The sequence below is a fragment of the Denticeps clupeoides genome, unplaced genomic scaffold (genome assembly GCF_900700375.1).
Source record: "Denticeps clupeoides unplaced genomic scaffold, fDenClu1.1, whole genome shotgun sequence".
NCBI classification, from domain to species: Eukaryota; Metazoa; Chordata; class Actinopteri; order Clupeiformes; family Denticipitidae; genus Denticeps; species Denticeps clupeoides.
The window spans coordinates 949268-972503 of record NW_021629982.1 but is presented as its reverse complement, the minus strand read 5'-3'; the positions used below and the strand labels follow the sequence as shown (position 1 = coordinate 972503).

Sequence of the window (23236 nt, the reverse complement as noted above, 5' to 3'; positions counted from 1 at the left end):
TGAACGATTTTAAGCACAAATATTCAAATGGAAATTCAAATAGCAATTGGCAATATTCAATATTCAATATTCAATTCAATATTCAATATTCTGAACATGTAATTTGATACTACATTTTGCAATTAGCAATTCAATATGCAAAGTGATGATGTAATCCTTTTTTATTTCAAAGTATTTTGAATAATAATTAGTGCCATGTGCGATGTGCAATGTGCAATACCGCTGATCTCTTCAATACCAAGTAAAATTCAGGTTGGTATCAGTGATACTGATCTGATACTGATACTTTATCCACATTTCAGCTGCTGAGTGCCTGTTAATGAAGTGCTTTTAATGGTTTTTAAATCACTCAATGGACAAACAACAAGCTTGTATGGTATACATAGTGGTCTTTTTGGTCTTCTCTTTCTTTCCTGCTATCTTTTTCTCTTTTCTTTTTAATTTTTCTGTAACATTGGTACCATTTTACATACAACATTTCCATGTAACTGCAGTAGCAATCTACTTGTGGTAATAAAATAGAAAATGTTAATTCCTTTAACTTCTATTGTGCCATGCCTCTGTATGTCAAAGCAACATCAGATGATTTCAAATACATCGGTATTAATTAATGTCAGTTTAACAAGGTCAAGGTCAATCTCTAACCCTTCACCGCTCAGCTGGATTCTATTTTTGAAAAAGCCAAATAGCAAACAAACAGAACATCCTACAATTAATCTTAATGCTACATAATGAAATCAACAAGAAACAATGACAAATCTGACAAAATGAATAACTCAACACTGTTCTGGCATGTGACGACTGCACAGCCAATCAGCTTATCTGAATAAAGGATACCCACTTGCCACACAGCTAATCAGCATAGATACATTCAGCCTCTCTGCATGCTATCTCCTACAGAAATATGCTAGAAGACACACACTAATTTGCAAATAAATAAGATCATCACATCGCGTTGGTGGTGTGCCAAGAAAATGGTGGTCTTTGCTTTTTCCTCAATATGGACATGAATTGTTTTAATTTAAAATTGAAATGTTGTATTTTTATGTAATATTGTCGATTTTACAATGACTGACCACCTGTTTAAAAGCACTTTTTTTTGTAAAACACAATGTGTAGTCCACGTCTTTTGATTTTCAAGTCTGATAAAAATTTTGTCATATACAATACAGGCCAAAAGTTTGGACACACCTTCTCATTCAATGTGTTTTCTTTATTTTCTTGACCATTTACATTGTCAGATTCTCACTGAAGGCATCAAAACTATGAATGAACACATGCGTAGTTATGTACTTAACAAAAAAGGTAAAATAACTGAAAACATGTTTCTTCAAAATAGCCACCCTTTGCTCTGATTACTGCTTTGCACGCTCTTGGCATTCTCTTGATGAGCTTCAAGAAGTAGTCATCTGAAATGAGTCTTGAAGGAGTTCCCAGAGGTGTTTTGCACTTGTTGGCCCCTTTGCCTTCACTCTGTGGTCCAGCTCACCCCAAACCATCTGGACTGGGTTCAGGTCCGGTGACTGTGGAGGCCAGGTCTCCACTTTTTGTTAAGTACATAACTCCACATGTGTTCATTGATAGTTTTGATGCCTTCATGTAAATGGTCATGAAAATAAAGAAAACACCTTGAATGAGAAGGTGTGTCCAAACTTTTGGCCTGTACTGTATATGACTTTGCTTAATGTAAGCGTTAAACTGGCATACAGAATTGAAGGTCCATTAGGGGGCAGTGGTGGCCTAGCGGTTAAGGAAGCGGCCCCGTAATCAGAAGGTTGCCGGTTCGAATCCCGATCTGCCAAGGTGCCACTGAGCAAAGCACCGTCCCCACACACTGCTCCCCGGGCGCCGGTCATGGCTGCCCACTGCTCACTCAGGGTGATGGGTTAAATGCAGAGGACAAATTTCACTGTGTGCACCGTGTGCTGTGCTGTATCACATGTGACAATCACTTCACTTTAACTTTACTTTATTACGGTTTGAGAAGCGATTTGCCTTGGTTTGTTTCAAATGTCACAAATAAATCAATAGAAGCGTTTTTTGAAAACATAGCATACTTTTATGTTCAAAACGTAATCTGCATATAGATCTTTCTTTATTCAAAATAAACTTACACTGCTCTATTACTACATGCAGAACAATGCAAATTCAAACACCACAAAAAAGCCCAGCTATGATAGCTGAAAGACCTTGGCAATCTTACCACTGATAGATTTATATTTTTTATGCATTTATTCTAAGCAACGGGCATTTGTCTGCTTATTAAAATCAGATTCGTGTTTATTGGCCACATACAAGGAATAATATGTTTATACTGTTTAAAAATATATATGCTAAATATAAATATATGTATGAGTGTACATAGGACTATAAGTGTGTATAACAAATATACCAAGAGTGTACATAAAGTGCAGCGCAAACATAAAGTGCAGTGCAAGCTAAAGGTGATTTGCAGTGTGACAGTTCAGCTGCTTAGGAGGGAGAAACTGTTCCTGTGTCGGGTGGTCCTGGTCTGCAGGAGAAGCACAGGACAACCTCAATGACCGCAGTGTAGAACTGGATCAGCAGCTCTTGTGGAAGACTGTACTTCCCCAGTTGCCTCAGGAAGTACATCCTCTGATGGGGCTTTTTGAGGATGGAGGAGATGCTGGTTTCCCACTTCAGGTCCTGGGAAATGGTGGTGCCCAGGAACTTGAAGGTCTCCACAATAGACACCGGGCTGTGTGATATGGTGAGGGGGAGCAATGTTGTGGGATGTCTCCTGAAGTCCACTGCCATCTATACAGTCTTGATGCTCTGACCAGATGCTCTAACGTTATTTATTCACAAAATTTCGCAACATACAAGACGATAAAATAAACTCTTATGAAATGTTATGCATTGATTCTTCGTGGCTCGCTATTACAGCCGTACATTGCGCAAAAGTCCGGCATCTTCGCTCGTACCGTCTGAGAATACTGCTTGAATGAGCTTGGAACCCCGTTCAAATATGGCGGTGGTATTGACGCATGCTGAGAGGCTGAATGCGACGTCTAATGAATATGTGTAGGGCACTACGTCGGGTCATACGACTGGTTTTGTGAGTGGGTGGGACCAGCCAAGAAAGGTTTATGATTGGACAGTCGATGTGACGTATTCAAATGGCATGCACATGCGCCGGGAGGCTGGGTCTCAGGCATTGTCAAAAATTTCATTAGATTTGGTGCTAGGCGCTTTTTGGAAAAAAAGTCGTTAACGGAGTATGAAATAGGGATAATGCTGCTAAATTGGCGACACTGCGCCTAGCAGCCCGATACGATTCGCACAAGATTATGTGCCAAAAATGCGCATGCGTAGAGTCTATTTTCACGCTGACTCATCCAGTGCGCAGGCGCGCAAAAAACGTTTCAGTCCTGACCTCCTTGTCATTGACGTTTGAGGGAAATCAGACGATGTTTTTACACGCTGCAGTACAGATGATCGGACGCGGACTTGTGAAGGTAGGCGTTCAGATTACTGTTGACTGTTGTAGGTAGTCGTGTGCTAGAAGTGTTCTGAAGGCTTCAAATGTCTTTTTACCGAATTTCAGGAAGTAACACGTGTGTGAGTGTATGCGGTTGCTGCTCTGACAGCAGAATATATTCTGATAATTTAAAATTTAACCATATACACAAGAATGCACCATTGCATCTGTGTCATGTGTACATTTATTTGTTTTCTTATTGGTGTCATGTTGAGTTAAAAGTGAAGAAATATGAAAGGTTGTAAAAGTTATGCCACTTTATAATCTGCTTTAATATAGATACAGCAAACATCACACCAAAACAACTTAAAAACAAACAAACAAACAAACTGTTTTATTTGTGAAAATGATGTACAGCACCTGCCCTTTTAGGCACATGTGGGCAGCAACATATTCTTCTAATTATCTATATGTATCTATATTAAAGCATATTAAGACATAAATGACACAAAGACAGACTTAACTTAACTTTAAGTTAGATGTTTTAGATTTTTTTATAATTAAAGTTTTTAGATTTTGCTAACAGCATTTTTTCCCTTGAATTAAGTCAGTCTTAATTCAGCCTATTCAACCTACTTTAACTTGTTCACACCAAAAATTAAACAGAGAATATGTCAGCAACTGTGTGGTCTATTAGCATAATTGTAAATTTAATTCTAAACCATAACGCTCCTGAAATTTCTCCAGAGTATAGTAATCAGCATATATGTCAACTGTTGACCCAAAACTTGGTAATGTATATTACCAACCCCCAGCTTGCAATCTTTAATGTTAATATATTGTACGTTTTTTCTTGATCTGTGTGTTTTAGGATTTTAAGAGATTGTGTCTCCAGTTCGTACAGTAGTTGTTTTATCACTTCATTTACAGCTGGCTGTTTTGTCTCTCTTTCTTCTATCAGCATGTGAACACCCTTCACACCAGCTGCGGGCGATTGACAACTGATAAGGTGCTACTGATGAAGTTGAGGAAAAGTACAGGATATAGCTTCATTAACTGCAAAAATGCACTTGAGAAGTTCAACAATGACATCACACAGGTAGACTGAAAATGGTAGAAAAAAAAAAAAAAGTGTGACGAATTAGACTGCTGAGTGTTTGCAAAACAAAATGATTATGAATAGTGTGTGTGTTTCAGGCAGAGATCTGGTTGACTGAACAAGCCCAGAGGGAAGGGTGGATTAAGGCCAGACGATTGGAGGGCAGGCATGCAGGGGAGGGGCTTATTGGACTTTTCACACAGGATAGGAGTGCCGTCATGGTGGAGGTACAAATGCTTACTTACACACATGTAAAACAGCTGTGAAATTGTGGAATGGACCACAGCAGATAGGATGAGTAGAAATCAGAAGGTTGCCGGTTGGAATCCCGATCTGCCGAGGTGCCACCGAGGTGACACCGAGGTGCCACACGCTGCACTGCAGGTTTTTGGTTTCCTCCTTTTCCATCACTGTTAAGAGCTGAAGGGTGGACAAGATAAAATGTTACATTAAAATATTGTCTACTAAAGTACAAGGTGATTCGGACATGTTGATTTATTAGACGCCCTTATCCAGAGCGACTTACAATTAATAGTTACAGGGACAGTCCCCCTGGAGCAACTTAGGGTTAAGTTTCTTGTTCAGGGACACAATGGTAGTAAGTGGGATTTGAACCTGCGTCTCCTGGTATACTTGTGGTGATTATTTTATCCCAATCTTCCAAACTTGCGCACACATACACTGGGTCCATAGATTATGAGTAGGATGCAGCAGATAACAGAGGATGTCTGTCCAAATTCCAGACATATAGACTGCCCTCCTTTAAAATTAACATTGTGACATTCTAGAGGAATTTTCTAGAGGAATTTTTCTCTGTGTCTCTGTCTGTGTTTAGGTGAACTCTGAAACTGACTTTGTGGCAAGAAACAAGATATTTCAGCAGCTTGTGACCAATGCAGCTCTCACTGCGCTGGACCATCATCAAAACATCATTGACACTCAGGGTTACACAAAGGTACACAATCAAAACAGGATTATCTTGATGTATAAGTGTTGCAGCAATGTAAATATAAAATGGATTAAATCATGGTGGCAAATAATACTTATTATACTTAAAGCTGTGTTTTCTTTATTTTCAAGACCATTGGTAGATCCTAACTGAAGGCATCAAAACTATGAATGAACACATGTGGAGTTATGTACTTAACAAAAAGTGGAGACCTGGCCTCCACAGTCACCGGACCTGAACCTAATCAAGATGATTTGGGATGAGCTGGACCGCAGAGTGAAGGCAAAGGGGCCAACAAGTGCTAAACACCTCTGGAAACTCCTTCAAGACTGTTGGAAAACCATTTTAGGTGACTACGTCTTGAAGCTCATCAAGAGAATGCCAAGAGTGTGCAAAGCAGTAATCAGAACAAAGGGTGGCTATTTTGAAGAAACTATAAAGTACAGGGTGGGCCATTTATATGGATACACCTTAATAATAAAATGGGAATGGTTGGTGATATTAACGTCCTGTTTGTGATACAATAGTATATGTGAGGGGGCAAACTTTTCAAGATGGGTGGTGACCATAGTGGCCATTTTGAAGTCGGCCATTGGATCCAACTTTTGTTTTTTCAATCGGAAGAGGGTCATGTGACACATCAAATTTGTTGGTAATTTCGCAAGAAAAACAATGCTGTGGTTTTAACGTAACTTTATTCTTACAAGTTTCTGACCACTTATGAAATGTGTTCAATGTCACCAACCATTCCCATTTTATTAATGTGTATCCATATAAATGGCCCACACTGTACATAACTTCACATGTGTTCATTCATAGTTTTGATGCCTTCAGTGAGAATCTACTAATGTAAATGGTCATGAAAATAAAGAAAACACATTGAATAAGAAGGTGTGTCCAAACTTTTGGCCTGTACTATATAAACTGCATTCCAGCTGCTTGTCTTATTTTTGGACCCCCCTCTGGTGTGTTTTATTGGTTGTCTAGTGGTTAGGATTCAACACACTCACTGCTGCAGTCTGGGTTCGATTCCTGGTCCGCCAAGGGTTGTGAAAGTTTCCCATTTATTGTAAATTTCCCCCTTGTGGGACGAGATAAGATGATCCTTTTATTAATCTTATCTTATCTCTTGTGCACATCCAAGGGCCATGGAATTCACACTGCTTGTGTGTGTCTGTGTGTGTTTTGTTTCTTCCCATCAGCATGAGCTGAGCACACAGGACCTGTTGAAGTTGAGTATGAATAAAGGATCTTCATTAGCAGAACTCCTTGCTCTTACAATAGGTAAGGGTTAATCGTTGAGTATCGTTGAGTAATCGAGTAATTGAATAACAATCGTTGAGTGTTAGGTGTGCAGATTATAGACTAGCCATGGACAGCATGTTTTTGAAAATGGATTTACCTGTGTTGGTTGCCTTTAAAAACAAAAATGTAACATAACAGCAGCACTCAAATAAATCAACAGTGAGGGTTATACAAATAAGTTTGATAGAGAATCACTATATCAAAAATACATTACATTTTTTTTATTCATTTAAGGCTATGAGCATTAGAATAATTTAGATATATCAATAAAATAATGTACAAAATCTTTACTCACTTTCTATTTTGAGCACTTCAATGCTGAGATACTCATTGTCATTTACAGTAAAAACGTACTATTAATTTAATAAATTAAAATTAACAGTCTGAAATACAGCTTAGATACTGAAAAAGGTTGTCAGTTTTATATAAGGATTTCAATATGATTTCTTTGATCTGTTTATATTTTCCCAATGCATGAAATGTGGCCATTGGGGAGATGCGTGATATCATACAGGCAGTGCACAGACTGTTAGGGGTACTGACATGAAAACCATTTTGTTTTTAAGTACCATATTTAAAAAGGTTCATTTTAACTGTTTCACCACAGTCAAACTGGTCAAAGACCTTTTCAGCCTAGCAACACTGCTCTGACCAACATACACTACTCACAATATGTTAGATATATTGTCAGAGACTTAGTGGAGGTCATACATACAGTGTTTGTTTCACTTCAGACATTTTTGGGATAGGAAGGCAATTGTATTGGGGTGATACACACCTCATTTTGTGTTGGCCAATTGTGTGCCTTTGGGTTGGTAGCAGGCAGTCAGATGCTCGTGAACTCGTGTCTCAAAGTGTCATCAGCAGACTTGCATCAAGACACAGAACTACTGGCAGAGTTCATGACAGACCCAGGAGTGGAGCCCCACGAGTGACAGACCACAATGATGACCAGTACCTAAGGAACTATGCACTCCGGCATTGTTATTCAACTGCGACGCAGCTGCAGGCTCTGTTTACGAGATGCGAGGGTACTAGGGTTTCCAGACAAACCATTCGCAACCAACTCCACTGCTTTGGCCTGAATGCCAGACGGCCGTTGCAGGTGACTACTGACAACAAGACACCGCTGTGAACATTTGCAGTCGTCACAAGACCATGTAACCTAGACAATGCAGCAGTGGTCTACAGTCGTGTTCACTGATGAGTGTCGCATCAGCATTGCTGGAGAATGCGAGTTGAGTGATATGCTGAGGTCAACATGGTCCCCAGGGTTTTCTTTGGTGGAGGATAAGTCAGCGCATTATTTGGTTATTGTACATGGCTCAGTCACTGTATGTTCTTACCTTAGAGACATCATAGAACCCATCATCATTCCCTAATTCTGCCAGCACACCCCCAAGATTTTAATGCTTCACATTGGCAGAATTGTCACAGCTCAACTTCAGGAAATTGGAGTGCCACATACGGTATGGCCATCATTGTCCCCGAACCCCATAGAGCACGTCTGGGACCAGTTGAAGCAGAGACTGAATGATTGTACCCCACCCCCACGTGACTTGGCAGAACTGCATGTAGCATTTGTGGATGAGTGGAACGCATTGCCTCACATCAATGCATCATGACGATAAATATTAATCTAATGAAAATGGTGTTCAAGGGGAACTTTTACTTATTTCATTGAATAACAATATCCCAAACTTATTGTGAGTAGTGTATGTTTAAGTATTCTATCTCAGAACAAAAACAGTTCAAAGAAATCAGTGACATTCATAATAAGTGTATGTGAACTTCTTTAATATAAAAATATAAAAAAACTTTTGTTTTCTGCAGGATGCCTGGGTGAAAACCTCTCAGTGAGAAGAGCAGTGTGCTTGACTGTGCCTCCTGATTGGTTAATAGGCACCTATGTGCATGGAGAGGTGGGCTGTGCCCAGGCTGATATAGATATGGGTCGCTATGGAGCATTGGTGGTTTTCCAAGGAGAATGCTCTCTGGGCAGGAAGTTGGCACAGCATGTGGTTGGGGAGGCACCTATCACCCTTGGCAACATGGAGGAACAATCCTGCAGCCAATCAGAAACTAGGTTTCTGTCTCAGACATTGCTGTGGGAGCCCAGCCTCACAGTGTCCCAGTTTTTACGACAACAAAATGCTCAAGTGTTCGACTTCATGCGCTTTCAGTGTGGAGAGGGAAGAGCTTGAACACAAACACACACACATACGTCTAGAATGATCCTGTATGCAGGTTACTTCTCTTTCATTCGTTCCTGTATATAGACTATGCATTTTTATTTACTTTGGATGTCAGTCTACTCCGGCTCTATCACTACTACTATTAGTACTACTATTTTTCTGTTTTGTTGATCTTCAGCAGTACACACATCTCCAGGAAATGACTGAAATAAATAATGAATTACAATGTGTTAATATTTTCAAAAATTTCTGTTGTCATCATTAATTACTCAGTTTCCAACACAACCTGAACAGAATCGGTGATCGTGCATTATGTACACTGTACGATACACGGCCAGACTCGAGGAATTATTGCATGCAAAACACTTTTTCCAATCACCGAAATAAATTCACGAACAGTGAACCAATAGCCTGTAAGATCGTGTTTTCTTACCGATCATTTACCGAACGATTCCTTGACCCGACACACATATAAATGCAATTAAATATACGTGTCTTACTCACTTCCACACAATTGTTATATATGTAGTAATGTCAGTCGTATTTTTGCTCACCCTCTTCACCCGCGGTAACCCCCCCGCCAATGCATAAAGCAAATTTTCTGCATCATGCATTGAAACGATATTTCTTATTTTTGCAATATTTCTGTGGTGAAAGAATGCTATCCTAGTCACATTATCTATGTGCGAATTGAATGAGAGACCTGCATCAATGATGACACCTTCAATACTTGGTGAGATAGAAAGGCTATCCAGGGTTATGATGTAGTCAGCCATCTTATGCCTGGCTGCTTGAGGCCCAAATACAAACGCTTCTGTCTTGTCAGGGTTTAACAGGAGAAAGTTGGTAAGCATCCACTGTCTAATGTCCTTCAGACAATTCTCTATTTTGTTCAGCTGCTGCCTCTGATCTGGCATTGCTGACAGATACAGCTGTGTGTCGTCAGCATAGCAATGAAAGCTAATACCGTGTTTGCGGATGACGTCACCTAAAGGTAACATGTATAGTGAAAAAAGTAGCGGACCTAGGACAGGACCTTGTGGAACGGTTGGTTGGTCAAATATGATCTGAGTCCAAGCAAATTATTTGTGTTATGAGTCGATAGTGACAAGGCATGATAAGTAGCAAGAGAGCAAATACACCACACGTGCGCCACACACACACACACACACAATCACTGATAGGTTACATCTCAAAACATGCTTTCCCAATACATAAGGTAGTAGTAATAAATGCTACAGATGGACTACATTTACATTTACAGCATTTATCAGACCCCCTTATCCAGAGCGACTTACAACCAGTAGTTACAGGGACAGTGCCCCCCCTGGAGCAATTTGTAGTATGTGGGATTAATACTTGAATTGTTTATTTATATTTTCTTTTTACTATTTTGTACCTTTCTACTTTTTTTTTTCTTTAATCTCAGATGGGCTATAGCAGGGGGTACATCCCTTTTCCCTTTTTGTATTAAATAAAAAATTTATAGTATATAGTATAGCATATAGTATGCGATTTCGGACGCAGCATAGATTTCATTTATTGCAACTCTTTGCGTTACAGATATCGCGTATACTGTTATCGCGATCAGATGAGCAAATGTTTTAATTAGCCACCCGATCAATCATTGAGGGTTGGGATATTTGTCATGGCTGTTGCCTTGACTAAACATGAGCTGTGCTGCATTGCTCGTATAGTTGTTTTTGGTGGCAAGCTGTCATTCTATTTTTTATTTTAGTCTTGTCAAGTTTTAACCTGTCAACTGAGCATTTTATTGTCATATTTTAGTGAGAATGATCCAAGAATGTTTTATACTCAACGAAAAAATTGGTGACATTTGAGTAGTTTTAGTCAATGAAAATTGTATTTTATGGTTGAGAAGATAATCACAGATTCCTGACACCCTGGGCACAAACATTTTGATGTGATGCCCTCTGGCAGACAATATACAAACCTGCAAAGTAGGATCTGATGATATATGAACAGTTTCTCTCCCCTTGCCATAACTCTCCTAAACAACTAAACTGTTACCATATCACAATTGCAACTTGGGGGCTCCTCTCACTCTCTATAGCCAAGAGAGCCCCCAAGTGCTAATAGCATAAAGTCGAACACTTGGAGGAATGGTGGACCAAAGAATATTTCCATTTTTGGATTGGAAATTATGCTTAATTTCAGTAGGCTCCTCTTCCTTACTTGATTCTTCCTCATCAGTTGAAATAAAGACTTCATCATTTCCAGTTGTCTTCCTCTGACACTTGTTCTTCATCTTAATGTCTTCCTCCTCCACAGAACTGGCTATCAGGTCAAGAACCTCTGATGTTTTTCTTTATTGTGCTTTCTAAGAGTGAAATATGATTTTGAAATATGCGCCAAGAGCTATAAACTTTTTTGGAAAATGCAATAGTTTGACCCATTGCACCACTATAATTGGCAGGGTGAAATTATCACCAAGTGATAATTGGTGAAATAATAATTGGTGAAATTATCACCAAGTTATCACCAATTATCACCAAGTGATAATTTCATGCTATAAATTTGAATAAACCACACATAATTTAACAAAAAATGTCTATGTTTTTTTCCAACTAGCATAGTCTGGAACAGTCCATGTAATTTTCAGGTGATATGGGAAAAAAGGAAAAAATGTGTCAAATAAGTTTTTTTTAAAAAGGTATTTTGTTTTAAAATGACACACACAAACCATCAAATAAATAGACATTTATAAGAACCAATTGATCACTGATGTGCTTAATCTAAAACACTATGATCCCTTCTCCATTCATCATAATGACTTACTGTAAGCCTTTTTTTTTCTAACTGAAAAAATTTGAGCAGGTACATCCGTCATCATAATGACTTAGTGAAGGCTTACAGTAAGTCATTATGATGATGGATGTACCTGCTCAAATTTAGCTATACTCTTTGTCCAGCCTCCCTCATTGTTAGACCATGGTTGAGCGCATGGTCAACCAAAGTGCCTTTGATCTTATCAGAGATTTGTTTCCTTGGCTTTCCTTGTCCTCATCCTCTTCCTCCTTTGTTTCCAACGTTGGCATCCATTGCTCCAAAAGAGAATAGCTTACCTGTTGCCCTTTTCTAAAACTCATTTTTTAATTGCAATTATTTTGTGATAGGTGTTTGTCCATGTGATGTGTTTGGATGCAGTTGCAGGGCAAATGACCTTACTTGTGCGAAGCACAGGGAATTGTGTGTATTGTTCTGAAAAAATGTGTTTTTTTAAACTGCATTTTGAGTGTATAGCAGGAATTGTGCATGAAGTTTAGCAGAATTGGTCAGGGGGTTGGTGCATCAGTTATATGCTGTTGTCAGTGTCTCAGGTAAAAAAAAATCTGGAACTTTTAAAAAAGGTTAAAAAGTCATCACAAGGGTTAAGATACCTTAATTTACCTTCTAATGTGTGCTGATTTCTTTCATAAATATTGCAAATATTAGACATGCCCTTTCTTACAGGTTACCAAAATTATTATTAATGCTTTATTGCATTATGACTATTGTCATAAAAATCTGTGGTATGGCTCCAGCTATTTAAATAAATGTATTGCTATCACACTTTGCACCACAGTCCACATTGTTTTGCAAATTGTGTTGTATTTAAGTGTATTTAAATATTTCGTTTTTACAATTAAACTAAGGGCTTCTGTGGCTAACTGAAATCAATGTGATACCTGTGATAATTAGTTTGTCAGGTTTCTGCCAGACAAGTTCAATGAATGCAAGAATTTTGAAATGGATGTCAAATAAGGGCCCTATATTACAATGTAACTTGTTAAAATGTTTAAACAAAATAATTATACATGTACATACAATTATATCATTCAAGTTATATTCTAATCTTGATGACTTGATTTTACTAAATAGTCGATGCAAATGTCAGGAAAAATATATAATTTACATAATAATTTGCAACATGGTATAGCTGAATGTGTATGTTATAAGTGTGTAATATGCAACACAAAACAACATGGTTCTCATAAGGATGTTTTTATGTTCACAAAAGACTTTAAATAAACACTAATGCATAATCATCTGTAGATTATCATTATAAAAAGGCAGAGGAATAAACACAACAATAAACAGAAAATATATCACTAAACATCCAAAACGTTTATATGTTTATAAACCACTTAATACTGTTATGTTTGTTTTGGTGTGTGTGTGTGTGTGTGCAGCATGTATTTTGTGTAGATTACTGTGTGCATGACATCACCACTAACCAATAGGATTAATGGCACAAGGCAGATGCAGATCGGTCAACATAACCAAGACTATAGAGCATGCACACACACTCTCTAATACTACAGCATATGAAACACAGGAAAGGGGTACTTCCATAATACAAAAACATGGGGGGGGTGGGGGTATTGTTATTTGACCTGTTAACTGAAATATATTTAAATTACAGTTATATATGGACGTAAAGTGCAGACAATTAAGATTTATTTGACTGTTTTCATATCCAGAAAAGGTTTACGAATTTCAGCTCTTTAATATGTGCTGTCTTCCAAAAGTAACCGAACAATTGACTCAAAATCTATTTCATGGGTGGGTGTGGGCAATTTCTTCATTATTAACATAAGTACAGAAAAGATTTGGAGTTGAGTCCAGGTGTGGTATTTTTCTGTGAATATGGGGTCAAAGCTCTCCATTCAAAACAGGGCATCCTTAGGCTGTAAAAACAGAAAAAAAATGTCAGAGAAATTGCATAAAAATTCAAGAGAATACACAGATTTATACACTTTCAGCAGAAAAATAATGAATTGGTGCTCAGCTACACAAATAGGTTTGGACGTTCATGAATAATAAAAAACTTTTTTTATCCAAATGAAGAACACTCTATAGGAGAAAAATCCAAGTACAGAGGGTTCATTGCAAGGTTCAAACTGAATATGAATGTATTCTGTCGCAGAAACTCAACACAGGCTTTCCAGTCTCAGCCACGTGTGAGCATCCTGTTCAAACTGAACAAGAGCTTTACAGTTTAATGTTGTAATATTCAGTGGGAAGATTATTCTGTGGAGCAGGGCACGTTTTACTTTTACTCAAGTAGATTTTTAGAAGAGCATTTTACTGGAGTAGAGTTTAAGCAAGGAAAAGATACTTTTACCTAATTACATTTTTCATTACATAATATCATGTAGTTAATAGTGTACAGGGAGTGCAGAATTATTAGGCAAGGTGTATTTTTGAGGAATAATTTTATTATTGAACAACAACCATGTTCTCAATGAACCCAAAAAACTCATTAATATCACAGCTGAATGTTTTTGGAAGTAGTTTTTAGTTTGTTTTTATTTTGTGTGCAGGTGACTATTACTGTGCATAATTATTAGGCAACTTAACAAAAACAAATATATACCCATTTCAATTATTTATTTTTACCAGTGAAACCAATATAACATCTCCACATTCACAAATATACATTTCTGACATTCAAAAACAAAACAAAAACAAATCAGTGACCAATATAGCCACCTTTCTTTGCAAGGACACTCAAAAGCTTGCCATCCATGGATTCTGTCAGTGTTTTGATCTGTTCACCATCAACATTGCATGCAGCAGCAACCACAGCCTCCCAGACACTGTTTTCCCTCCTTGTAAATCTCACATTTGATGATAGACCACAGGTTCTCAATGGGGTTCAGATCAGGTGAACAAGGAGGCCATGTCATTAGTTTTTCTTCTTTTATACCCTTTCTTGCCAGCCACGCTGTGGAGTACTTGGACGCGTGTGATGGAGCATTGTCCTGCATGAAAATCATGTTTTTCTTGAAGGATGCAGACTTCTTCCTGTACCACTGCTTGAAGAAACTGGCAGTAGGACTGGGAGTTGAGCTTGACTCCATCCTCAACCCGAAAAGCTCATCTTTGATGATACCAGCCCAAACCAGTACTCGGACTGGAGCTCTCTGCCCTTTACCAATCCAGCCATGGGCCCATCCATCTGGCCCATCAAGACTCACTCTCATTTCATCAGTCCATAAAACCTTAGAAAAATAAGTCAGAGAAAAATATCAGAGATATTTCTTGGCCCAGTCTTGACGTTTCAGCTTGTGTGTCTTGTTCAGTGGAGGTCGTCTTTCAGCTTTCTTACCTTGGCCATGTCTCTGAGTATTGCACACCTTGTGCTTTTGGGCACTCCAGTGATGTTGCAGCTCTGAAATATGGCCAAACTGGTGGCAAGTGGCATCTTGGCAGCTGCACGCTTGACTTTTCTCAGTTCATGGGCAGTTATTTTACGCCTTGGTTTTTCCACACGGTTCTTGCGACCCTGTTGACTATTTTGAATGAAACGCTTGATTGTTCAATGATCACGCTTCAGAAGCTTTGCAATTTTACGAGTGCTGCATCCCTCTGCAAGATATCCCACTATTTTTGACTTTTCTGAGCCTGTCAAGTCCTTCTTTTGACCCATTTTGCCAAAGGAAAGGAAGTTGCCTAATAATTATGCACACCTGATATAGGGTGTTGATGTCATTAGACCACACCCCTTCTCATTACAGAGATGCACATCACCTAATATGCTTAATTGGTAGTAGGCTTTCGAGCCTATACAGTTTGGAGTAAGACAACATGCATGAAGAGGATGATGTGGACAAAATACTCATTTGCCTAATAATTCTGCACTCCCTGTATACATTCTAACTAACATATACATTACTTAATACCTATGTTTTACAAGTTTTGTAAATAAAAGCAAATCTCAAAAAATACAAGTTGCTAATTATACTGTGGTCAAATGCTACGGAGTCTTACTCAGCCTCTGAAATTGAAACTCTGTCATTGTGAAATACTGCAGAACAGTACAATGTGCACACAGCAAAATGTGTCCTCTGCATTTAACCAATCACCCTTGGTGAGCAGTGGACAGCCATGAGGGGCACCCATGGAGCAGTCTGTGGGGACGGTACCTTGCTCAGTGGCACCTCAGTGGCATCTTGGCAGTTCATGGTTTGAACCAGTGTTACACAATAGTCTGTGACCATTGTACCCTAGGAACACTGTTTAGTTGATTTGATCAGATACCAGATTATGTATTTGAATTATTATGCATTTTAGACTATTTGGTTGGTTAGGGTTATTTCTAATCCATGATATGTGGTTGGTAAAAACTAAATATTGTTTAACAAAATTTTTAAATATTGTCTGAAAGTAACGTATTGCAGTTGGCATATTTACGCAAGCATTAACATGTTAAAAACATATACATGTATATGGAAATGCATATATCTAAATGAGAAACGCAAAGGCTGACACTGACAAATGAAGATATGTGTGTTACGTAAAAAGTGTGCAGGGCTCGTGTATTAAAACTGGGTCACAAGATATGATGGTCACAGAATATGGTGCAACAGTGGCAACTTTCTGATTATGGGTCTGCTTCCTTACTCGTTAGGTCACCACTGACCCAGTGGCCATCTGGTGGCCTACCAAGGAAACACCAAGTTCAAGATGAGTTTTATTGACATTTCAGCTACATACATGTTAGACAGTACTTAGTGAAATGAAACAATGTTTCTCCATAACCAGCTGCTACATGTAACATTTAAACATAAAGTGCATTTGTGCCACATCAACAAACTGGGCTACATGAAGTGCTAACATAGACACACAGGCAGTGCAAGACAAGCAGTGCAGAAGTAACAAGAGTAACATTAATTAAAACATTGCATAGTCTGGCAGTGAGTGCCCAAATGCTTCGGTACATTTTTTCAGATATTAAAAGTGCATGAAAGGAGTGTCCTTCACAATGCTGGTTGCTTTTCTGATGCAACGTGTGGGGGAAAGATGATCTTCTCAGCTGTCCTCACTATCTGCTATAGGGTCTTGCCCATACACCAGTCCGTCAGTAGTTGCACTACTTCTCTGTATGCTGACTCATCATTCTTGCAAAAGCAAGCATTGGCAAACTTCATAATTTGATGTATGATGTGATGCATCACTGCACAGTTGTGTGTCAGCAGGGTGAACAGCATTGGACTAAGCACACACCCCTGAGGAGCTCCAATGCTCAGTGTGGTAGTGCTGGAGATGCTATTCCCGATCTGGACCAACTGAGGTATCTCAGTCAGGAAGTCCAATATCCAGTTGCAGAGGGAGGTGTTCAGGCCCAGCAGGCGCAGCTTCTCAGTCGGGTGCTGAGGAATAATGGTGTTGAATGCTGAACTGAAGTCTATGAATAGCATTCATGTGTATGTGTCTTTATTGCCCAGGTGGGTGAGGATCAGATGCAGGGTGGAGGTAATGGCATCATCCTTAGAGCAGGTTGATCGACAGGCAAATTGCAATGGGTCCAGGAGGAATAGCAGCAGGGTCTTCATATGTTTCATGACCAGCCTCTTTAAACACTTCATCATGATGGGCGTGTAAGTGCAATGTGATGGTTGTCATTAAGACATAACACTTTTTCACTTTAGACACATTGAAATGATGGCGGTGCTCAGTAAAATATTAAAAAAAAAAATCTGTCAGCTGGTCTACACATTCTCTGAGCATCTTCCAGGAATGTTGTCAGCTCCAGGTGCCTTTCGTGAGTTAACTCACATCTGCTGTGTTTGCGTACTTTCTGCCTGTGTGCATGCTTTTTGCCCTTATCCAGAGTGCCCTTATCCAGAATGACTTACAATCAATAGTTACAGGGACAGTCCCCCCTGGAGAAACTTTGGGTTAAGTGTCTTGCTCAGGGACACAATGGTAGTAAGTGGGATTTGAACCTGGGTCTTCTGGTTCATAGGCTTCTAGGCTACTACCCACTAGGCTACTACCACCTGTGATTAGGGAGCCGCATGCAGCTTTTTCATCCTTACACTGTGGTTCCCTGTGACTTAAGAAAATAAATAGTTTTATAGTTTTTATACATTTTTTTGTCTCAAGTTAGGGTTATTTGAAGATAATTTTGGTCTTGTAACATTAAAATGCAATGTGTTTAATTTTTTGTCACTCAAAATCATAAGTGTCATAAACGCAGTATGTACATGCAGACCACCCCCACCAGAGCTGTTTGTCAGTTTGTTCAATTAGACTAGCATTTCAAAATCCTCTGGGGTGGGTAGACAAATATTATTTTTTTAAATAAGATTTTATAAAAATCAGCACACTAGCCTAATTTTTTAATACATAGCATAAACCTTCTTGGTAAGGGAGAAGCCATTGTCCACAGACACACTGTGTCAGTGTCCACACATAACACACTAAACCTGTAATGTGAGTATCTGCAGCCAGGTTTCCATCCAATTGTAAAGTGAAAATGAAAATTTTAAGATATAAGATACTAATAAAATCTATGAAATATTTCTGGTCACATGGTTTGAATTGCTTCACATTTACAAATTTATGAGGCCAAGATATTGCCATAGAATTTTTATGAATTGAATGGCTTATTCAGTAACTGAATATGGGGGATTTGCATTAAAAAATTGGATGGAAGCTTAGACATTCCTGCAATTTCATGTTACAGGACCTGGACATATTCACTTGAAACATGTATAATGCTCTTTCTTCCTTCCTCTGTTCCCCCTTTATGATGAATATGGAGATCATAGGTTTGAAAAAAAGTGCTAGGATTTGGCTACTGGAAGTGCTGTACTTGGTCTTAATTTAAATTTCTGGGTTCTTTATTGGTTAAATCATTTACCTCTTCAATTAGCCTCTCCTGGTTACTGTGCAGTGTGCAGTGGTGTGCTGCAATGGTGATGTTCGGCTGGAGTGGAGGAATCTACAATAGAAAAAGTAATTATTAACATTAGGGGAATAAGAAATTAATATCATGCATTAGGCATACCTTGGTTTTGGAACCATAGTTCAGTTTGGAATAATATATTTTCAGTCCAGCAGGGATAAAATGAAATCTATAAAAAAAACTGACCACAATATTTTAACAACTTTCTCCGTTAATGTTACAAATAAACTACACACAATTATGATGTAATTAACATACCAAACATATAAAAAATGTTTTATTAAGGCAGGAGGAGGAGCACTGCCTTAATAAGTTGTCATGGAGGACTTTAAGAGAATTGAGGTGGCAACCTGTGAAGCTCTAGTGAACTCCATGCCCAAGAGAAATAATGCAGTGATGGAAAATAATGGTCGTCACATGAAATATTGACACTTTGTGCACATCACCGCTATGTCAGCACCTGTGGCAACACTGAAAAATAGAGCCCCCATAGAAGAACCATTCAGACATTTATGAGAGTGACCAAACCACATTCTTAAATGTGTGGCTTTAATTTTATACATTATAGATTGATAGAGATTTTTTCCCACATCCACAAAAAGTGGTATAGTGTGCCATGATGAATGTTGCACTTATAACAGGTATCAGGATTAAATGTATTTAATTTTTCAGGGGAGAATTGTAAATTGTATCATTCTCATTCCTGTATTGTATTTGGCAGTGTGTTTTCAAACAAATTTGCCTTCACTCTATGGGTGAAATCTCATACATCATGAATCCAATCTCTTCTCTCACTATCTGTATTATCCTTATGCATTTGCGACCAGCATGTAATAGAACTGGTCAAAACGATTATTTGTAACATATGTTTCTAGGATGGGAAATGAAGGTTGTTGTAATGAATTCTTTGATTAAGCCAATATAAGTTGTAGAAACTTGAAGAAGAGTTTCTTGTATATCAAAAAGTGCTTTCAACTCATTAAATGACAAAAGATTGTGATTCCTATATACATCTTACATTTTTAAAATGCCCTTGTTTGACCATATTTCAAACCTCATGTCAGATATGATTTGGGGAAAACAGGACAATCCAGATGGGTTGTCTAACATTTTCTGAACTTTGTGTCAGAGTATGATGAAGGTATTCACAAATAAAGTGAAAATAAATAAATATAAAGTGAAGTGATTGTCACGTGTGATGCACAGCAGCACAGCACACGGTGCACACAGTGAAATTTGTCCTCTGCATTTAACCCATCACCCTGAGTGAGCAGTGGGCAATCATGACAGGCGCCCGGGGAGCAGTGTGTGGGGACGATGCTTTGCTCAGTATCACCTCAGTGGCACCTTGGCGGATCGGGATTTCATCCGGCAACCTTCTGAGTACGGGGCTGCATCCTTAACCGCTAGGCCACCACTGCCCCAAAACATAAAGCTTACAGCACCTGGTATTCCCAGGCAGTCTCCCATTCAAGTACTAACCAGGCCCAACCCTCCTTAGCTTCCGAGATCAGACGAGATCGGCGTTCTTCGGCTGGTAAGGCCATAAGCATGGCTGGTATGGCCGTAAGCAAAATGGATTAGTAGTGTTTTTCTTCAGTTTCTTATGGGTTGCAGAGTATAAATAGGTATTTGGCCTCCTATTGTCCCAAATACAATTAGAGAGAGGTTTTCTGATTTTAGAAAAAATGAATGCAGGTGGGGTATAGTGAAATCGGGTGGTAGTAGCCTAGTGGGTAACACACTCGCCTATGAACCAGAAGACCCAGGTTCAAATCCTGCTTACTACCATTGTGTTCCTGTGCAAGACACTTAAACCTAAGTTGCTCCAGGGGGACAGTCCTTGTAACTACTGATTGTAAGTCACTCTGGATAAGGACATCTGATAAATGCTGTAAATGTAAATGTAAATTGATTGAACGACATATAGAAATTTGGGTAAATGGGAATATTATGTTTATTCTTCCCAATATAGATATCAGCTGAGTCGTCCATCTACTGATACCTTCTGACAATTTTGCTAACATGGACTCATAAATGACTGAACTAAGATTGCGTATATTTGGGGTTATTTTGATACCCAAGCGTTTAAATCTTTCTTTGCCGTTAATGATGATATTCAAAAACCCACTGGTCACTTTAAATCCAGAGATCTCACCATATTGCTTAATAAACTCTAGGAATGTAGAGCAGGAATTGATTTTTACAAGCTCTGACAGGAATACAATAGTATCATCTGCGTACATTGTTATCTTGTGTTGTATGTCCATAGTCATATAACTATGTATTGATGAATGAGATCTAATCGCTATTACTAATGGTTCCATGGCTATGACGAAAAGTAGAGGTGAGGTCGGTGACCCTTGTCTAGTACCTCGAAATAATTTAAAATGGTGAGAGATGAGATTATTGAAATCATTGCAGTGGAAATCATCAGCATTATGCAGTGTAATCAATTATTATTTTGATCCATCACCAAAGCTTTGAAGTAAATGGGGCCATTCAACTCGAACGCTTTTCTGCATCTGATAGGATAGCAGTGTCAGGGAGCTCTTCACAGATATAAACTTTGTTAAGCACTCTCCTCAGGTTATGGAACCACATACACGCTATGTATGATGGTTGGTAAGACTCTTTGTAGTCTCATAGCAAAAAGTTTACCACACCACACCACACACACACCATACCATACCGTACCATACCATACCATACATTTATAAAGAACTTTAACACAACAAAGGAGCTGACCAAAGTGATGTACATTAAAATAAAATATTTAAAATGTTAAAATTAAATTACCAGGAACAGGACAGACATGGACAAAAAGTTAATTAAAAATAAAGAACTAAAAGAAATTTGAATTAAACAACACATAAAACACTGCATAAGAACACTGCATAAGAACCACCTCACACTGGGTTAAAAGCCAGGGTGTAAAAGTGAGTCTAAACGAGATTTAAACACAGTGATTGATGGAGCCTGCCTGACACTGATTGGTAGGTCATTCCATAGATGTGGGCTGGCCACTGCAAAGGCCCTGTTGCCTCTGAGCTTGTATAATGACCTAGGAATAGACAACAGTCTCTGGTCTGAAGACCTGAGAGAACGGGGTGGAGTGAAGGAATTGGACTAAGTCTGATAAGTAGACTGGAGCCAAGCCATTCAGTGACTTAAAAACAAATAATCGAATTTTAAAACAAACTCTAAAACAGACAGGGAGCCAGTGTTGTGAGGCTAAGATCAAAGTTATGTGATCTCACCTGTTTATACCTCTAAGAAAACATGCAGTTGCATTTTGTACTAATTGAAGGCGGGTTAAAGATGTCTGGCTGGTCCCAAAAAGCAATGAATTACAGAAGTCAAGGCAGGACGTAATAAAAACGCGAATCACTGTTTCCAGATTTTGTTTGGAAAGGACTGGCTTGAGATTGGCTCGGTGCCACAGATGAAAAAAAGCACAACATTTTTAACCTGTGCATCAATTTTCAGAGTTAAGTCCATTTTACCACCTAGGTTTGTAATCAATGATTTTTCAGAAGGGGCTAGGGAAGTGAAGTCAATATGCAGGTCACCACTACCAAAAAGCATAGATTCTGTCTTACTCTCATTTAGGTCCAGGAAATTTAAGACCATCCTCCCTTCTTGACATCAGTCAAACAGTTGAAAAGAGGTTGGATAAAGCACCCCTTGTTACACTTAAGGGGAAAATAGACTTGACAGTCATCTGCATAGAAATGAAAAGAAACATAGCTCCAAGAAGATGTAAGTATAACAATAAAAGAGAATAAAAGGACCCAAAATGGAGCCCTGTGGTACCCCTCACGGAAGCACCTTTGAAGATGAGAAAGAGTCCTTAATAGAGATGCAGAGGTTTTTTATCACACAGATATGATTTGAACCATTTGAGGGCTCGACCCAATGTTCCAGCTTTGAAGCAAGAATAACATGATCAATTGTATCAATAGCAGCTGTTAATTCGAGAAGCACAAGTAATACAGAGTAATCAGAATCATTTGCTAAGAGAATGTCATTAAAAACTCTTAACAGAGCTGATTGTCAACTTTAATGTGATTTAAACCCAGACTGCCCTTATTACACCTCGCACTGCACCTCGTATACTCCGAGCCTCCAGTACTGCTCACCTGGTCCCTCCATCTCTGAAGGTAAAAGGAAAACATTCATCTAGACTCTTCTCTGTCTTGCCCCCTCGGTGGTGGAATGAACTTCCCTTCGAGGTCAGAACAGCTCAGTCACTGAGCACCTTCAAACGACAGCTCAAGACCATCCTCTTTAAAGAATATTTAGATTAAATTGTTATTTTCTTGTTGTCAAACTTGTGTACAGAATCTACAACAAAGTGAATAAAATAGATGTATTTATAGTTGGGGTCCTAGTGAACCGGAATTGATCTCTTCATCGATGGTAACTTAAGCACGTTGTAAGTCACTCTGGATAATGCCATAAATGTAAATGAAAAAGTTCCAGGATTGCATTTCCCTTAAAAAAGGGCTGTAGCACAATCTTCTTTATTTGCCAGGCCAGCGAT

At 38.7% G+C, this 23236-nt stretch overlaps 2 protein-coding genes and 1 pseudogene across 4 annotated transcripts in view; 1 reads left to right on the top strand and 2 right to left on the bottom strand.

Moving 5' to 3' along the window:
• Nucleotides 1-3297: 3297 nt before the first annotated feature.
• tsfm (Ts translation elongation factor, mitochondrial) lies at nt 3298-9397 on the top strand. Of its 2 annotated transcripts, XM_028967238.1 has the most exons (6): nt 3301-3479; nt 4404-4541; nt 4640-4768; nt 5377-5496; nt 6693-6774; nt 8629-9397. In XM_028967238.1, exons 1-6 carry the CDS (start codon nt 3312-3314, stop codon nt 8997-8999), a joined length of 1008 nt encoding a protein of 335 aa, XP_028823071.1. In that variant the 5' UTR covers nt 3301-3311; the 3' UTR covers nt 9000-9397. The 2 variants fall into 2 exon arrangements, with proteins under 2 accessions (XP_028823072.1, XP_028823071.1); XM_028967239.1 differs by lacking the exon at nt 4640-4768 and having other exon boundaries at nt 3298-3479.
• Nucleotides 9398-12979: 3582 nt separating this feature from the next.
• The window catches only part of smarcc2 (SWI/SNF related BAF chromatin remodeling complex subunit C2), a 95743-nt gene continuing 85486 nt past the window's right edge, over nt 12980-23236 (bottom strand). For both annotated transcript variants that reach the window (XM_028967206.1, XM_028967207.1), the window contains 2 exons: nt 18646-18726; nt 12980-13681 (listed from right to left, as the gene is read on the bottom strand). In XM_028967206.1, the coding sequence (XP_028823039.1) occupies nt 18668-18726 (59 nt within the window). In that variant the 3' untranslated portion in view covers nt 12980-13681; nt 18646-18667. The remainder of the gene's footprint in view (nt 13682-18645; nt 18727-23236) is intronic.
• LOC114779051 (uncharacterized) lies at nt 20124-20241 on the bottom strand (annotated as a pseudogene).